Source organism: Apaloderma vittatum, unplaced genomic scaffold (genome assembly GCF_000703405.1).
Source record: "Apaloderma vittatum isolate BGI_N311 unplaced genomic scaffold, ASM70340v1 scaffold40754, whole genome shotgun sequence".
Lineage (NCBI taxonomy): Eukaryota > Metazoa > Chordata > Aves > Trogoniformes > Trogonidae > Apaloderma > Apaloderma vittatum.
In genome coordinates, this window is record NW_009713954.1 from 2,865 (window position 1) to 17,367 (window position 14,503).

At 46.4% G+C, this 14,503-nt stretch overlaps 1 protein-coding gene across 3 annotated transcripts; it reads right to left on the bottom strand.

Annotated features, from left to right (window-relative positions):
- Window positions 1-1,634: 1,634 nt before the first annotated feature.
- CDC42 (cell division cycle 42) lies at window positions 1,635-14,021 on the bottom strand. 3 transcript variants are annotated; one of them, XM_009868558.1, is made up of 5 exons: window positions 13,874-14,021; window positions 9,755-9,827; window positions 9,164-9,273; window positions 8,858-9,055; window positions 1,635-3,048 (listed from the first exon to the last, which is right to left on the bottom strand). In XM_009868558.1, the coding sequence occupies exons 1-5, from the start codon at window positions 13,976-13,978 to the stop codon at window positions 2,959-2,961; spliced, it is 576 nt and encodes a 191-aa protein (XP_009866860.1). In that variant the 5' UTR covers window positions 13,979-14,021; the 3' UTR covers window positions 1,635-2,958. The 3 variants fall into 3 exon arrangements, with proteins under 3 accessions (XP_009866860.1, XP_009866859.1, XP_009866861.1); XM_009868557.1 differs by having other exon boundaries at window positions 2,201-3,048; window positions 8,852-9,055; XM_009868559.1 differs by lacking the exon at window positions 1,635-3,048 and adding an exon at window positions 3,724-4,577.
- Between the last annotated feature and the right edge of the window lie 482 nt (window positions 14,022-14,503).

Below are 14,503 nucleotides of genomic sequence, written 5' to 3' on the forward strand. Positions count from 1 at the left end.
TCTTGTACTATTTGTGCCAGTGAGCTGCTACAGGTACCTCAGGAATCCTCACACTGCGAGAGGCTGCAGGTACATCTTCAGACAGGCAACTCCTCTACTGCAAAAGCGGTAACGTGAGGCAATCCCAGCTCGTTCTGCACACTAGCTCGCCACCTTCTAGCCGAAAGCAGCAGGCCCGAGAGGGGAAGAAGGTTTTGCACGACCTCACGCAGGGAGGAAGACTAAGTCACCAAGGAGCTCATACGACCTGGCAACACAAAGCACGTGGTGCACACTTGCCTTGAGAGAGACCTCACTTCCTGCGCTCCAAAGGAAAAAAAAAAAAAGAGATGTGGTCTGGAAAAGCCCATGAGCTAAGCTGTTTGAGCTGGTTTAACCAATTCCAGCATCTCATCCTCTCTCTGGGCTGGAATGGCTGTGGACTAGCAGAGTCCTGCAGCAATTCGACTTTTGCGAAACTAAGGCAACACAGGAATACAGATGCAGCGCTGCTCTTTGAAAAGGATGTTTTCGTATCATCCAGCACCTCCAGGATCCCCTTCAGAGCCAACTTTAGCAGCACAGGCTTTACTGCTGAGCCAAATGGACCCACATGAGAGGACTGGCAGATCCCTGCTGTTAAAACATCTGTGGAGGGACCAGGCAGCTACAGGCAACCCCCATGTAAGGACGCATCGAAGGCAGAAAGCACTTTACAGGTTAACCCTGCCACCTGCAGAAGTCCTAAAGGGTTCTCCCTCCACCTCTCCCACCTGATTTCATGCAGCCAAGCCCCCTGGTCACCAGTCTTGCTGCTGGCTCTAGACACGAGTTAGGTTTAGCTACTGGAAGGTGTAGAAGCTCATTTCAGTCTGCTCCAAGCACACGGAGCAGCCACCAAGGCTCGGCTGTCACCCAGCATTAATTCCAGCCGGGAGGCACAGACCCACAGCCAAGCCTCCCCACCGAAGACAGCGATTAGAAACTGAACTCTGAAGTGGGACAGCAGCACTAATCACTAGGAAAAGTGAAAAGACACATTTCACACTAAGCTTTTTTGGATTACAGCATCCACAAGTCAGCTTCTTAAAAACAAAAATGACCTTTAATGAGGCTCTTTGGAATGTGTTTTAATAATTAATACAAGTTACACGTCAGTGTAAGGCTTCGCTGGTTTTTTTTGAGAATTAACAAAAAAGGTGTCACAGATTTCTGCGTGGTTTTGCAAGGCAGGCAGGTATAATGTCGTCTGTGCTTTTAGGGTTTTTGCCCGTGAACAGGGAGCAACAGGAAACTTCTACAGGGGCTAGCTTCGTGACAGGAGAGGTGCAAGAACCCAATAACCACCCCCCAGCCAACCTTTAATACCTGGGGGCACACATAACGCTGAGTACTCCTTTAGTTAAGAACCACTGTGCCCTCTCTCGTGTCGGGTGTGACAGCAAAGCCTTTACATCAAAGATCAGAGCATTCTTGACAGAACTGAGGCCAGCAGCAGAGATGAGGGAAGACACGAACTGACAGGATGAAGCATTAAGGAAGGAGGCAAACTAACTCGCAAGGAGGAGCACGGAGCTCGCAAGGGACAAAAGCCATATTTACAAGTCCCTCACACTCAAAAGAAAGGCAAGGGAAATAACTACCCTCAGGCAGGCTTGTGAAGATATTTTATGTTTAATACATCTGAAAAGAATGCATATACAAAGAACTTAGACATGAAAAAGCATTGGTTCAACACTAACGAGTCTACAAGAAATTGGAATTTTGGAAGATGGAGATTCCCTAAGTCTTAGAATTTGCAAGCCAAAATAGATTTTTGGTAAAATCCCTACGACACTGCAGTCAGTCTACATAGAGACCCTGCACACAAACCTCCGCGGGCTGGAGCCCATCTTACAGCTTTCAAGGTTTACTTAGGAACAAAATGCCAAAAAAGGGGATTCCCTTAACTGGTCCCTATATGGTGCCACACTAAAGAGCTAGAAACCCCTCCCCGCTGTTCCTTCCTACTGCCACAGGTCTGTCTTTCCACTCCTCCCCGAAGGATGCCAAGCCATCCAGCAAGAGATGCACCACCAGGACCAGCTCCAAAACTCGTCTCAACGGACACCAGCTCCGTTCCGAGCGTCCAAACAGCAGCGTATACGCTGGTCATTGTTTCTCTGCTCAGTAAGGGTTGGCAGATCAGGTTGTTAAAAGCCAACTGTGCCAGCTGGGCATGCTTCAAAAGGTGTGGTTATTTTTTCATCACGTGACAGAAGCGCACGATGTCGAAGATTCTAAGGAAGAGACTGGCAAGCTAGTTTCAAGTCTGACGGTGCATTCAGAGAAAAGGATTCTTATTCCTAAGGCTTCATAACTTAGAGGATAGGGTAGAAATTTATGACCTGCACAGTGGAAAGCCAGGGGAAGAGATACAAGGCAACTTCAGAGGAGGTGCAGAAATGGTTTTCTACCCTCCTCCTTAGAGGAGCACCAGCTTGGGACACTTTACTTTCCTGTATTTGTCTTTAGGACTAAAGTCTGCTCACACCCAGGCTGCTGGCTGGCTGCAGAACAGCCCTACAAGTTCTTGAAACCAGAACCAAGTCTTGCCAGACTGGTGTAAGGGACAAGGCTTCAGTAAAACAGCCTAGAATTAGTCTGTTACAGAAAAAGTCATCACAAGCATGCCTGGATTTTAAACAAAAAAAAAATATTAGAAACAGTAAACAAAATAAAAAACTAGTACTGATCAGTGTTTTCTGATAATACATAATTACTCGAAATTAACTAGTTTAACTGAATTGAGGGGCCACTGGGGAATAAACACTAACATTCTCATCTCACACAGGGATCGTGTGGGGGAGATGGGAGTGCAGGGCATTCGTCATTATTGCGCAAACAAATTTTAAAATTTGTATATTTAGTTTGATTTAAACATTGCTTTTAGTATGACATCAAACACCAGCTTTTGCAGAAGGGGCTGTGGAGGGACGTTCATAGCAGCACACACCTGCGAGTCTTCTTCGGCTCCGGAGGCTCCAGGGCAGCCAATATCGCTTCGTCAAATACATTCTTTAGGCCTTTCTGAAAAGGGGCAAAGAGAGAAAGGGGCAGTCTCATTTTTGAGTTTTCACACAAACAAAACCACAGAAAGCCAAGAGGTAGGCAAAACCCCTCGAAGGACAAGCCGAGGTTTGCCCACCGCAACGTCCCACAGTCTCCTCCGCCCGGCCGGGCTCCGGCAGAGCCACAGCGCTGCCGTCAGTGGCTCCTTAGCGCAGCGGCCGATTTTTCCCCCCAAGGGGAAGGCGAATCCTTCCGAGAGCAGACCGGGACACTGACAAGAAGCAAAACACACGTAACCAAGTCATTTCCTGAAGGCAATTTTTTTTTTTTTTATGATTAGTTGGCTACTAACACGGTTTCACATGCTAACGACAAAGCACAAAGTGCCGCATTCCAGCAGAAGAGCTCGATCCGGAGCGCGGCGGGGACAGCAGCGCCGACAACCCGCAGGGCCAAGGGGAGAGAAGAGACAAGGCAAGCATGCAACGATACATCGGTCCGGTACACGCCGTGGTCAGGCTTCTGGCCCCAAACACCCGATGGTTAGAAGCAGCCAGGTAGAGCCCAGAAGCTGTGCACGGCCTCGGAGAGGTTCAGGATGGGAGTAACCCACCGAGTGGGCACCGTACGGTGCGTTTTAAGCGTTAAAACCGAAGCCAGGAAGTGCAAAAATAAAGGTTCGTCAGTCATTCATACAAACAAACTGCAATTTTTAATTTCAAAATGTAAAGACAAGCTACAATTAACGTTTTCTCCTTAAAACAATAAAAACCAGAAGCATGATAGTAAGAAGCAGCTTTACATCTTACAGTAACAGGCGTTAAGGATCTATTATTGAAATGAAGAGCTCTACCATGTTAGTGAAAGCAAGAATTGTAACAGTTCATAAAGCAGTAGCAAGTACATTGATATTTCCTTCCCCCCAGGACTGACAAATACTCCACTACAGCACAGACAGCCAAAGCAACAGCAACAGAAAAAACATCCCACTGCACAAAGGAGAACCAGAAAACCCTTCACATTACAGCGTCACCGTTTCATGTACTTTTGTCATGCAAATACAGTTAACAAGAGTCACAAGTAGAAATTGAGAAGAAAATAAATAAATAAATAAAACACTCATCATTTCTTCCAGTCGGATTCAGGAAGAACATGTCTTAATTTTTTTTGATCTTTCTTAAAATAATGATGGAACCAAATCCTTTCCCACCAACAGCCTGAATGATAAAGCTACCCAAGCAGCAGAGAGTTAAGCGAGTCCAGTTCATGTTCCACGGTCACAACATTTCACTAAAGATCTTAAGTATTGGTTTCAGTCCAAGAGCTAATACAGAGGTTGCTCTAAGATGGTAAAGCAGGCACAACAGCTTTCAACCAAGGTGGTTTTATTCAGATTTTAACCAGGTTTCTACAGTAGTGGGACAGAGGAAGCAGCAGCAAGAGGGGAAGGAGAAAGTTTAGAATATACAGCACTTCCTTTTGGGCTGAGTTTCCGGAGGCTCGAGGGCAGCTAGGATAGCCTCATCAAACACATTCTTCAGACCTCTCTACAAGACAGAGGGGAGGAGAAAAAACAGCAGCCAGGTTAGAGGATTAGAGAGAAACAAGCAGATACAAAGAGCATTCAGGATAGACTGGGCTGAATTCACAGAGGCAGTAAACAGATCTACTTTGTAAAAAAAAAAAAAATTTAAAAAAAAAAAAAAATCAATAAACAAAGTAGATCCCAAGAGGAAATCTCATTTAGATGACCCAGAAGTCAACGTCAGGGACAGACACAGCACGTGAAAGACCACGTTAGACAAAATGAGCACCCAGGACGGCAGAGGCACGAACACAGCAGCAACCCTGAGAACACGGGGGTGGGAGGGGCCACACAACCAATGGGGGTTTCCATTTTACTGCCCAATGTGCACTTTGGGAGTTTAAAGGGGAATTCACACAGCGAAGAGCAGCTTGCCCCATCACGGGGATCCAGAAGGTCAGGTAAACCTTTCGTAGTCACCCACTGCGGATGAGCAAGTGCCTCGGGTGCACGGACTTACTGCTCCCAACTACCCCCGAGCGAAGGCTCCCAACAACTCCTCTGCTTTGTGAATTCAGCCCCCGAATAACTGAAGATCTCCAGACGGCTGAGGGAACACGGTCTGGGCTCCAAGCAGTACCTCTGGTAAGCCATCGGCATCTTCAGACACCGGCCATGAGCCTGTCGGGAAGCGATGCGATACCTTACCAGTGCTGCTGTTCCGCCAGCGAGAGCCAGCGCAGCCACGGCGCAGTTTCAGTTATTCGGTTTAGTTACCAAAGCAAATATTCAACAACTCAAGTCGCGCGGAGACAGAGTCGGCGTTGGGATGGGCAGAATCGAGCTCCAGCAGCAGGCGGGGAGGGCACAGAGCTGCAGGGGTCACGGCAGAGCACGAAGCATGCGCGGCTGGAAGCACGACAGGAACACGGCAGCGGCGTGGTGCCGCTCCCACGCCGCTCCGCCAAGTCACACACAGCACCAGAAGTGAAACCTGGCTGGGTTTGTGCTAACTGGACTCGCCTAAATCTACTGTCCTGAGTGTAACCTTGGTAAATTCGGGAAGAACTGCTTTATGCCAGCTAAAGACAAACAGAAAAGCTTCAGTTATTCCCTGTAAACAACTTGTAGTCTCCACCAAATTGGGGTTTTTTTTAATCATTGGAACGTAACTGGTTTCTCCCTCACAGGTTAGACTGGACATCTCTCTTCTAGAAGGCCTTTAATCTTGTTTTACTGAAGCACACACACGGAAGAACTCTAAGGCAATTCCGTCTGGAAGCATTTAAGTCCATCACGTTACATGCAAGATTATACTTGAAAGAACAGAAGGAAACTACTAAGTACAATCATTCTGTACATCCTCCCCAACAGCTTTTTTTTTTTTTCCAAACGAGTTGCAACCCAGGCTGACAAAAGAGCTCGAGACTTCAGGTAAATAATGCCTATGTGAAGTCTAAGTACTAATTAGATTTTCTTTCTCTGCTGTAGTATAAACTCAGTTAAGTACTGTAAGATAAATTAAGGCAGGGCAAGAGTCAAGGCAATAAGCCTCCTACTTGGGGACTCCTCTTTTCTTTCCCTATTGCCCAGAAGAAATTAATTTGTTCAAGAGAACAGGATTTGGATATTGTTTTGAAGGACCTAACAAGAAAATTGGGTAAGGGAAGACAAGGAAGAAAAAAACAACAACACAGGACAGAGAGAAAAAAAAAAAAATCGCTGTGAAAACGGGACTGGGGCTAAAATCCTGGGAGATAGAAGAGCAACCGCAAGAAGGGAGCTGCATTCAATAGCGCTGGCGTACATGCCTTGAGACTCTGGTTACTGTGGTTCCTGCCCTGGGAACAGGCTGAGCTCGGGCTCCCTTTGCCCCCTTCTCTTCACAGGCAGTTTAAGACACTTAATAAATCTGTGTCGAAACTGTCAACCCAGCACCAGCGAGAAAAAAGGGAACCAAATTCCAAGTTCTCCCTTGTGTCAGGTCCTAGCACTAACAGCGAAGTGTTACCCCCCTTTTTACGGTGGAATTGGTAGAGAAAGGTTGAAGACAGACAGTGGAAGTGCTTTCATCATAAAAAAAAAAAAAAAAAGAAAAAAAAAAAAAGATTCCACAACCTGAGGGAAGGGAGGACAGAACTGACTCCTCAGTTGTGCAGGAATCCAAACTTGAGGAGAAGATATTCTGCCTTTGCAGAAAGGCACAGAAAGGCAGCCTCTTACAGCTCACCGAGCATTTGCAGAACACGGACTCTCCCAGACAGGCAAGCAAATTCAACTTCACAGGAAAATAAACCAAAAAAAATGTTAAAAAATTAAATACTCTGGCTCCATGATTTTATGCTTACTTGCTACTGCGGTGTCAAAGTCACTGTTAAATGAGTTGAAAAGGAAAAAAAAAAACAAAAAAACCACCCTCAGCTGCTGAGGTGAACAATGAAGACAGAAGCCAAGGTAAAGAGAGATCAGACTCAGCTCAGTCGGGCTTCAGTTGAAACCAAGGTTGCCTTGCAGGTAGGAAAACAACCCTCCTGGCTAGGAAAGCCAAGCGACTTCGGTGTTTAGCGAGCTGCCAGCTAGGTCACTGCCGGGAACTTCAAACAACCCTCCGCGCATGTTTCTGCTCGGCAGCTCTTATTGACTGAGGAAAAAGGGTGTGTTGTGAGGGGAGTCGACAGCAAATGAAAGAAGAACAGAGCAGATGCAAACCGACTCGTCTTCCAGGTGAGAAGCTTCTGAACCCTGCTCCCAGGTTACTCTCAGTTCCGAAAACCTGGGAATACAAGCACTAGCACTCTGGAAAAAAATCAGGCTGAGCTTCCAAGTGCATAAAGCTTTTTTCTCTGCAACAAGACACAGTTCAGTCTATCTGGAAATTAAAAGAATAGATAAGCACCGAAACTTTTCATCACATCAGCTCTGACTGCAGTAATTCCAAGTGCTGCCGTGCAGACTAAACAAGGTAAGTTTAAGGCTACAGAGGAAGGGATCTCAGTCAGCAACACCGGACAAAGTCCTGGTACGTATTTATTCAACTAGCGGGTTCTACAGCCTAGTTAGCAGCAGCATTCAGGATGTGCCAGACACCATCTGAAATGGTATTTTGGGACTGAACAGCTCTAAGAATTACAGCTGAAGCACAAAAAAAAAAAAAGTAAAAACCAACACCTTCAGCTTGCACGTGGGCAGGAAGGAAGCACAGTCAAGGCCACCTTTTGATCAGGATGAAGGGTAGCACGTGCCTCGCCGCACTGCTGCCGGTGCCAGTGTCCTGCCCAAGTCCATCAAAAGCCTTCTCAGCCAAGGCTCAGGCAAAGCTGCGTTAGAAAAAGTCTCAGAATCCCAAATAGAAAGAGTCGACATGCAATCTCGGCAAAAGGTGCGAGAAAAGCAGAACCTCAGGCTTCGTGAAGTTTAGCAATAAAGCTTCGTGCTAAAGATTCTAGAGATGAATGCACAACAAAACCAAAAAGAGTGAGGGATCTGATACTGTGCGCCCCTAGTTCCATGCACATCACGCAGAGACAAACTCTTTACACAGAGCATGAAGGAAATCGCTAGGTTTTGTTGCAGTTGCAGTCCATTCTGCAAGGGTAGGGACACCAGGTCAAGCTCCCAGGGCATCCAAAGTCAAGACAAGACACCAGCCAGCCCATGGTGCCCAGCCACCCACCCGAGCAGTCCTAACTTAAAGGGAAAGGATAATCGGGTTTCCTGGCCTCAATTCAGCTATTTCAGTTGGCTTTAGATTCACGTTCACAGGTTGGTTCATACAACATCACCAGGTTTAAGCCCTAGGAACTGTTTCACTGTTAGTTTCTGTTTCAGCAGAACTTCCATCTTAAGGCAGACACAGGAAATACAGCTCAGCACCGACTGCACAGGAAGAGAAAGAAGCTCACAGCCATGAAGGGCTCCAGGCTTTGGAGTACCAGAACTCTGAGAGGCTTCTTCTTTGCCTGCTCTCTTTAGCGAGCTGCATCCTGAGTTCTAACCTGCTCACTGTCCCTAACACACCTTCTAACTTTTCAATAGCTGTTTTCCTCCACCACAAAAGCAAACACAGCGAGCACAACCTCCTCCATCACCCCTCTACGCCTAATCTTCACAGGATGATTTTCTTTCTACCACTGCCAACTTCTTGAGCTTTAGAAGGATAAAAAGAAAGCCACTGTGTCACCAGCAGAAACTGAGCTCACACCCTTCCACATCCATATTGAGCTGGTTTTCCCTGTAACTGAAAAAAAAAGTCAAAAACTATGGGATACAAGCAAGCAAAAATGGTCAAAAATCAACTCTCACCTGCGTAAGCGCAGAGCATTCCACGTATTTGACAGCCTTCAGGTCCCGGGCCAGTTTTTCAGCCGTCTCTGGAGTTATGGGCTTCTGCTTGTTCTTGGCAAGTTTCTCAATTGTTGAGGGATCATCTCGTAGATCGATTTGGGTCCCAACAAGCAGGAAAGGAGTCTTTGGACAGTGGTGAGTAATTTCAGGTACCCACTAAAGACAGAGAAAATACAGTATTTGTTACTAACCACCCAGGGTAACTCCTCGCACGCTTCTGAAATCACTGCAGCGGCTCCCTTTTACAGGCAGAGTTTGACCAACCTTTTCTTTCACATTTTCAAATGAAGAAGGAGACACGACTGAAAAACAGACCAGAAATACATCTGTCTGGGGATAGCTGAGGGGTCGCAATCTATCATAGTCTTCCTGACCTAGAAGAGGAGAAAATTCACACAGTATTAGACCCAGACAATGAAATAAAATGGGTGGTTAGAATGCCTATTCCAGCACAATAGCATTACTGTGATTAATCCTAACTCTTAAGCAAATACACATGCCCTGAACCCTAACATTCAAAGATCCGAGTTTTCAAACACAGAATTCATTCAGCTGCTACATAACAACGAGCCGCTTAAAGCAGCAGAGCTGGGAAGCCTGACAGGAGCTCTAATAAATTTTTAGATCCAACACCCTCAGACTGCAAAACGCTCTCCTCGACTGTCATGAAAAGTTGAGAATATCGATCTGGTTACGGATGAGGTCTTCTGCACCTAGCCCATTCGTTTTAAGTATCATGCCACCAAATTTCCTTGCGAAACCCCTGCACTTTAGAGAGAGAGAACAAAAAAAAAAGCAGCAGTTTTGTTCACGAGAACATTGCAGTTGCAATGGCACAAGCACTTGATTTCGCACCTGCAGTATCAAAGAGGCCGAGGGTGTAAGGCTCTCCTCCAATCATCACTGTTACAGCATAGTTATCGAAAACCTGGTAAGAGAAATATTGAAGAGGACATGAATAAGCCATCTTGCAAATCACCACACTACAACCTTGCCAGACCACCTGGAATTTGTAGAAGAGTCATTTGTACACGGTAACAGAAGCTATCAGGGTTACGATGCTGCCACCATCAGGGTTTTTAAGAGGACAATTCAGTGAGGAAGAGGGATGCAAGAGCTGTTTCCATGAGGTACCTAAAGGGAAGGCTCAGCAGCTCCACACAACTGCACGTAACAGGGTAAAAAAGCCACTGAGCAAGACACCTGCAACAGCTCCTGCCTGTAACTGCAAAGAGGTTTCCCACACGCCAGAGAAATTTCAGCCTCCACACCTGGTCTGACACAGTAAACATGTCCCCACAGAGACAGAACTGATAAACTTCAGCCGTGCCCTTCGGGGCACAGAGCTGTGGGGCTGCTTCTCACAAGACCCAAGTCCTCAGAAGGTCATTTTTCTGAACATCTAGGGAAATCCAAGACAGAAGCCATCTTTTCAACAGGAATTCCTCCTCCATCTTTGGAGGAAGCAATATTAGTCGATCAGTCTGGGACATATTCATTCTCAATGGAGAATCCAGCTCCAGGAGCCCAAGTCAGGTCGTCTCCGTACAGCACCTGGCACAACAGTCCTGTCCTCAAGGGCAGACCCACTACACAGATCAAAAGCTACACGACCAAAAGCATTTCACCCAGCAACTTGTTTACAACACATCTGAGCACGAGGAGCTACCCAAATCCACCTCCTTCAACACCCACATGCTCAGCACTGAGGCATACGCGGTCTGAGGTCAGTGTCCTTAACTGCAACAAACATTTGATCTTCAGAACTGCAAGAGCGAGTATTCCAGAAAGTACCTTTGGCAAAAAAATCCTTCCCACTGTAAAAAAAAATAAAATAAAAAAAACACCCTGTCCCTGCACACTTTGCTGTTAAGGTTATTCAGAGACAGTCAAGATCTCTGAGTAAAAACAGGGAAGTTCTGCTTCAACACACAACAGAGCAGCTCCCGTGGCAGAAGTAAACTGTGACGTGCAAGAGGCCAGCAGGCATCTCAAAGCTTTTCACGCAAGTGAGGAGGGAGGGACGTGCAGAAATAAGCAGTCACATGCATCTATTAATGGGGCTTTAGTAAGGGCTTAGGTCCTTGAAAAAAACCACTAAAACCTGAGCTAAGACCAGCAAGACAACCCTTCAAAGCTGAACTTCCCAGAGTTCAGATCCGTCTCCTCTTCACCTGACTGCCCCGGTTAAAGCAAACACTCAGATTTTCTACTTTTCACAACTCACAGCTTCTGAGAAAGCAGCTACAGCTGCCACAGCACGCTGCACATCCCCAGGAACAGAAGCAGAAATCCCTCTCTCGTACTGTTTTGGATTAGCAGTCAAGATTTTGAAGTATCACAAGAGGTTTTGCCACTCACCTCCACAACCTGCAGCCCAATTCTTTACTCGCTGCGCGGGGTTTGCCTCACTCAACGCCCCGAAGAGCGCTCAGCTACAGGTGAGACCTTGAGGCCGGAGGAGGGGGGAAGGCATTTCACAGAGCATATTCCATACACTGGGATTTAGCAATCTTCAGGATTGCAAAGGACACGTCAGGATGAGAACTCAGAATCTACTGCTGGGTACAGAACCAGGAACTGGTGCGCTCCACGCTGAAGGTCAGAGCGTTTGCTCTTTCAGATGTCAGACGGTCGGCAGCGTAATCCCCCAAAGAGATCCCCTCGTTTTGCCCCGTGACAGGAAGTCAATAACACCATTTGTAGTGCCCTTTAGGGGGATTAGCATGCATTCTCCTTCACCATTTATTGAAGTTCCCTATCTGAAATACAGGATTTTAGAGGAGATTTTTTTTTACAGCCATTTCTGAAAAGGTCTGGGGTTCAGCCTCAAGGAGGCCACAGGTACAAAGCCAGCAACTACACCCTCGTAGCATGAGCTGCAGCCGATTTCACCCTCAATTCTGCCAATTAGGCTCAAAACCAAAGCGACAACCAGCCCAAAGAGAAGTTTCCATTCCTGCCAGTGCCATACAGCCCGTTACAGCAGGTGGCCCAAGTTTTCATGCTACAGGACTCACAGCTCATGTGCCACTACCCAAACGCTCCCAGGCCCTTCCATGGACAGGTCCCTTGCTGCCCTTTTTTTTTTTTTTTGTGCCCTGTACAGCTGGACACCCTCAAGGAAAGAAGAAAGAAGAAAGCTTCCACCTCCCTCTCAAGAAGGGCTTCACAGCAACTGCTGCAGCCGGACTCCTGGTGTTCGTCATGCGCCTGCCTTGGGCTCCCACCAGTATTTACCGAGTTCTCAAGATCAGAACTTTACCTCCAGGTTCTCTTCCTGCTTGAATGTTTTTGTTAAGTAGTTTGAGACCCACCCACTTTAGGGTCCTTACTCGGCCACAAACATTCTGGAGACACTAAAGTCTGTCGACTCAGAAAACTTGCTTTCATTTTGGGAACAATGCCACCCGTTGTATTTCTTTGGCCGTTTATTAGTGAAAGCATTAACTGGAATATCAGAGATTACTTACCAGCTTCCAGAACCTAAAATACAACTCTAGGCCACACACAAAATTAGGAATAGGTTTGTGATGTTCCCAGAACAGTGAGTTCCTTAAGCCCTGAGGTTACGAGGTAAATAGTATTCCAGAAATACGGGACAGTTTTTTAAGCCTTAGCACACCTTGAACACACTTTACTGGCAAGTAACTTAATTTCTTTGAACAGCTTTTTTCCATATTGCTTGTTAGCAGGGATTTCCAGACCGTACTACCATCTGCCGGACAGCAGACAAACTCGCAGGTTTTTAAAATACACATTTTAAGATTATAACATTTTTCACTGTAATTAAGGGCGACTTCACTAAGGCTAAGTATAGAAACACTCACTGCCTGAACTCACTGACCACTTTCAATTTGTCTTGACCATAAAGAATAGCTTAAATAGGGCAAGCAGACTTCCAGAGGTTCAGCACAGGATGTGGTTGTCCCAGAAGCATTGCAGAAAGATATCTGATACCCTTCTCACAAAACTGAGAATGACAAAACACAGTTTCAGATGCAATTTCTTCCTTACCAGTCCCCAGACAGAGGATCTCCACAAGATGAACTTGGGTCTGCACACCTAAAGCACAACCCTCAGCTTCCAAACAGTGGCCACTGCATCCAACCTGAATATTCCTGGGTTTGGGAGTCCTGTTCTTGGGTTTGGGGAGTCCTTTCATCTTTAATTCCATATCTACAATGAATTACAACAACTCTCCTATTGTGGCAGCGTGTCCTATTCTCAACAAGCTTCCAAATTTGGCGCGCTGAAGATCTTTGCGTAGTGCACAAAGCCACCTTGATCTTTAGGTAAGTCAAGGGATTCATATCTCAGAAAACTGAGCCTGTAAAACTCAGAAAAGGTTATTTAAAAACAGTCAAGGGCTACACCCAAAGTTGGTAAATGTTTAGAAGTACAAATGAATGAGACTGCACAGCCTAAATCCAAACATATTTCTTGCACTGAGCTGAAGTTAACCAGCCACACTCACTGGTCACTGCACGACCTCTGAATCCTTTAGCATCACAATGCAAAAACGAACATCAGAAAACGTTAACTGTAGTCACTGTTCCAGCACCATAAAATACCACTTTTCCTAAAAGTGAAGATATGGCAAGAACTGAGAAAGCAAGATGGATAGCAGGGGTTCCTGCTGCTTGCTCTGCACTTTGAGAAAGCTGCAAATAACCCTGTTCACAGAATCCAGCTGGTGGCCATGAAGGAAGAGAAGTCCAGACTCTGCAGAGCAGCCAAGCTGCAGGGCCCAGCCAGACACAGGAAAGGCAGCCCAGCACCAGAGGGAAAGACAGGCAGCAGCAGGGGACCAAACACTCCGATGATCACTCTTCCATGGCGTATCAGGCAGTCTCCAACAGGAAAACAGAGCAGTATTAAGGTGTGCACACCATACAGCTTAGTTAGGAAGGAAACTCAGGCCACCCTAGCTCGTCGTGCGCAAAGAACAACTGGAACCGTTCTCACACTTACCGTTGGTACATATTCCGACGGGAATTTATTTGTTGTGTAAGAAATTAAGAGACAGGTTTTACCAACGGCACCATCACCCACGACTACACACTTGATCGTCTGCATAGCTGACGTTTACTAGAATATCAACTCCAACCAGAACCTAGAAGAAAAAAGAAAAACACATACATACATTTAGATGTTTGTCACTCACTAGAGAGCAGTACATGTCACCGATAACAGCACGTTTGAGATCTGAGACGAGACATTCCCAGACGAGTCGGTAGACCTGTTCCCTCCATCACAAATACACGCGATAGGAAGCTGCTCATCTTCATAAATGCAAACGCCTCCGCCCCACAGCCCCACCCCTCCCACCACACACAAACGCCAACCACCACCACAGACTACATTCGGTGTGGCCACTTTTCTACACTGAGGAGGAGGATTGGCTACATTCAGCCACTCTAACACATAGTGTGATTTTTGCCTAGTTACCCAGAGATGGGCAAAAAAGAAGAAGTCTTTATGCTTTTCCAGGCTGTTTTTAGTGCACGGAAGCACCCAAGCTTCCACGTACTAGAAGCCGAATGCCTGAGCTTCAGTCTTGCCAGCTGCTCAGTAACAGATATGCCTCCGAAGAGATCTTCC

What these genes read in the sequence shown, in the direction of transcription:
- CDC42 (XM_009868557.1), bottom strand. Translation starts at nt 13,978, where the DNA reads ATGCAGACGATCAAGTGTGTAGTCGTGGGTGATGGTGCCGTTGGTAAA. An exon ending in CGTCGGAATATGTACCAACG is followed by an intron (nt 9,828 to 13,873) that starts GTAAGTGTGAGA and finishes TTCTCTTACCAG; the next exon opens with GTTTTCGATAACTATGCTGT. An exon ending in CTGCGCTTACGCAGGTGAGA is followed by an intron (nt 3,049 to 8,851) that starts GTTGATTTTTGA and finishes GCCCCTTTTCAG; the next exon opens with AAAGGCCTAAAGAATGTATT.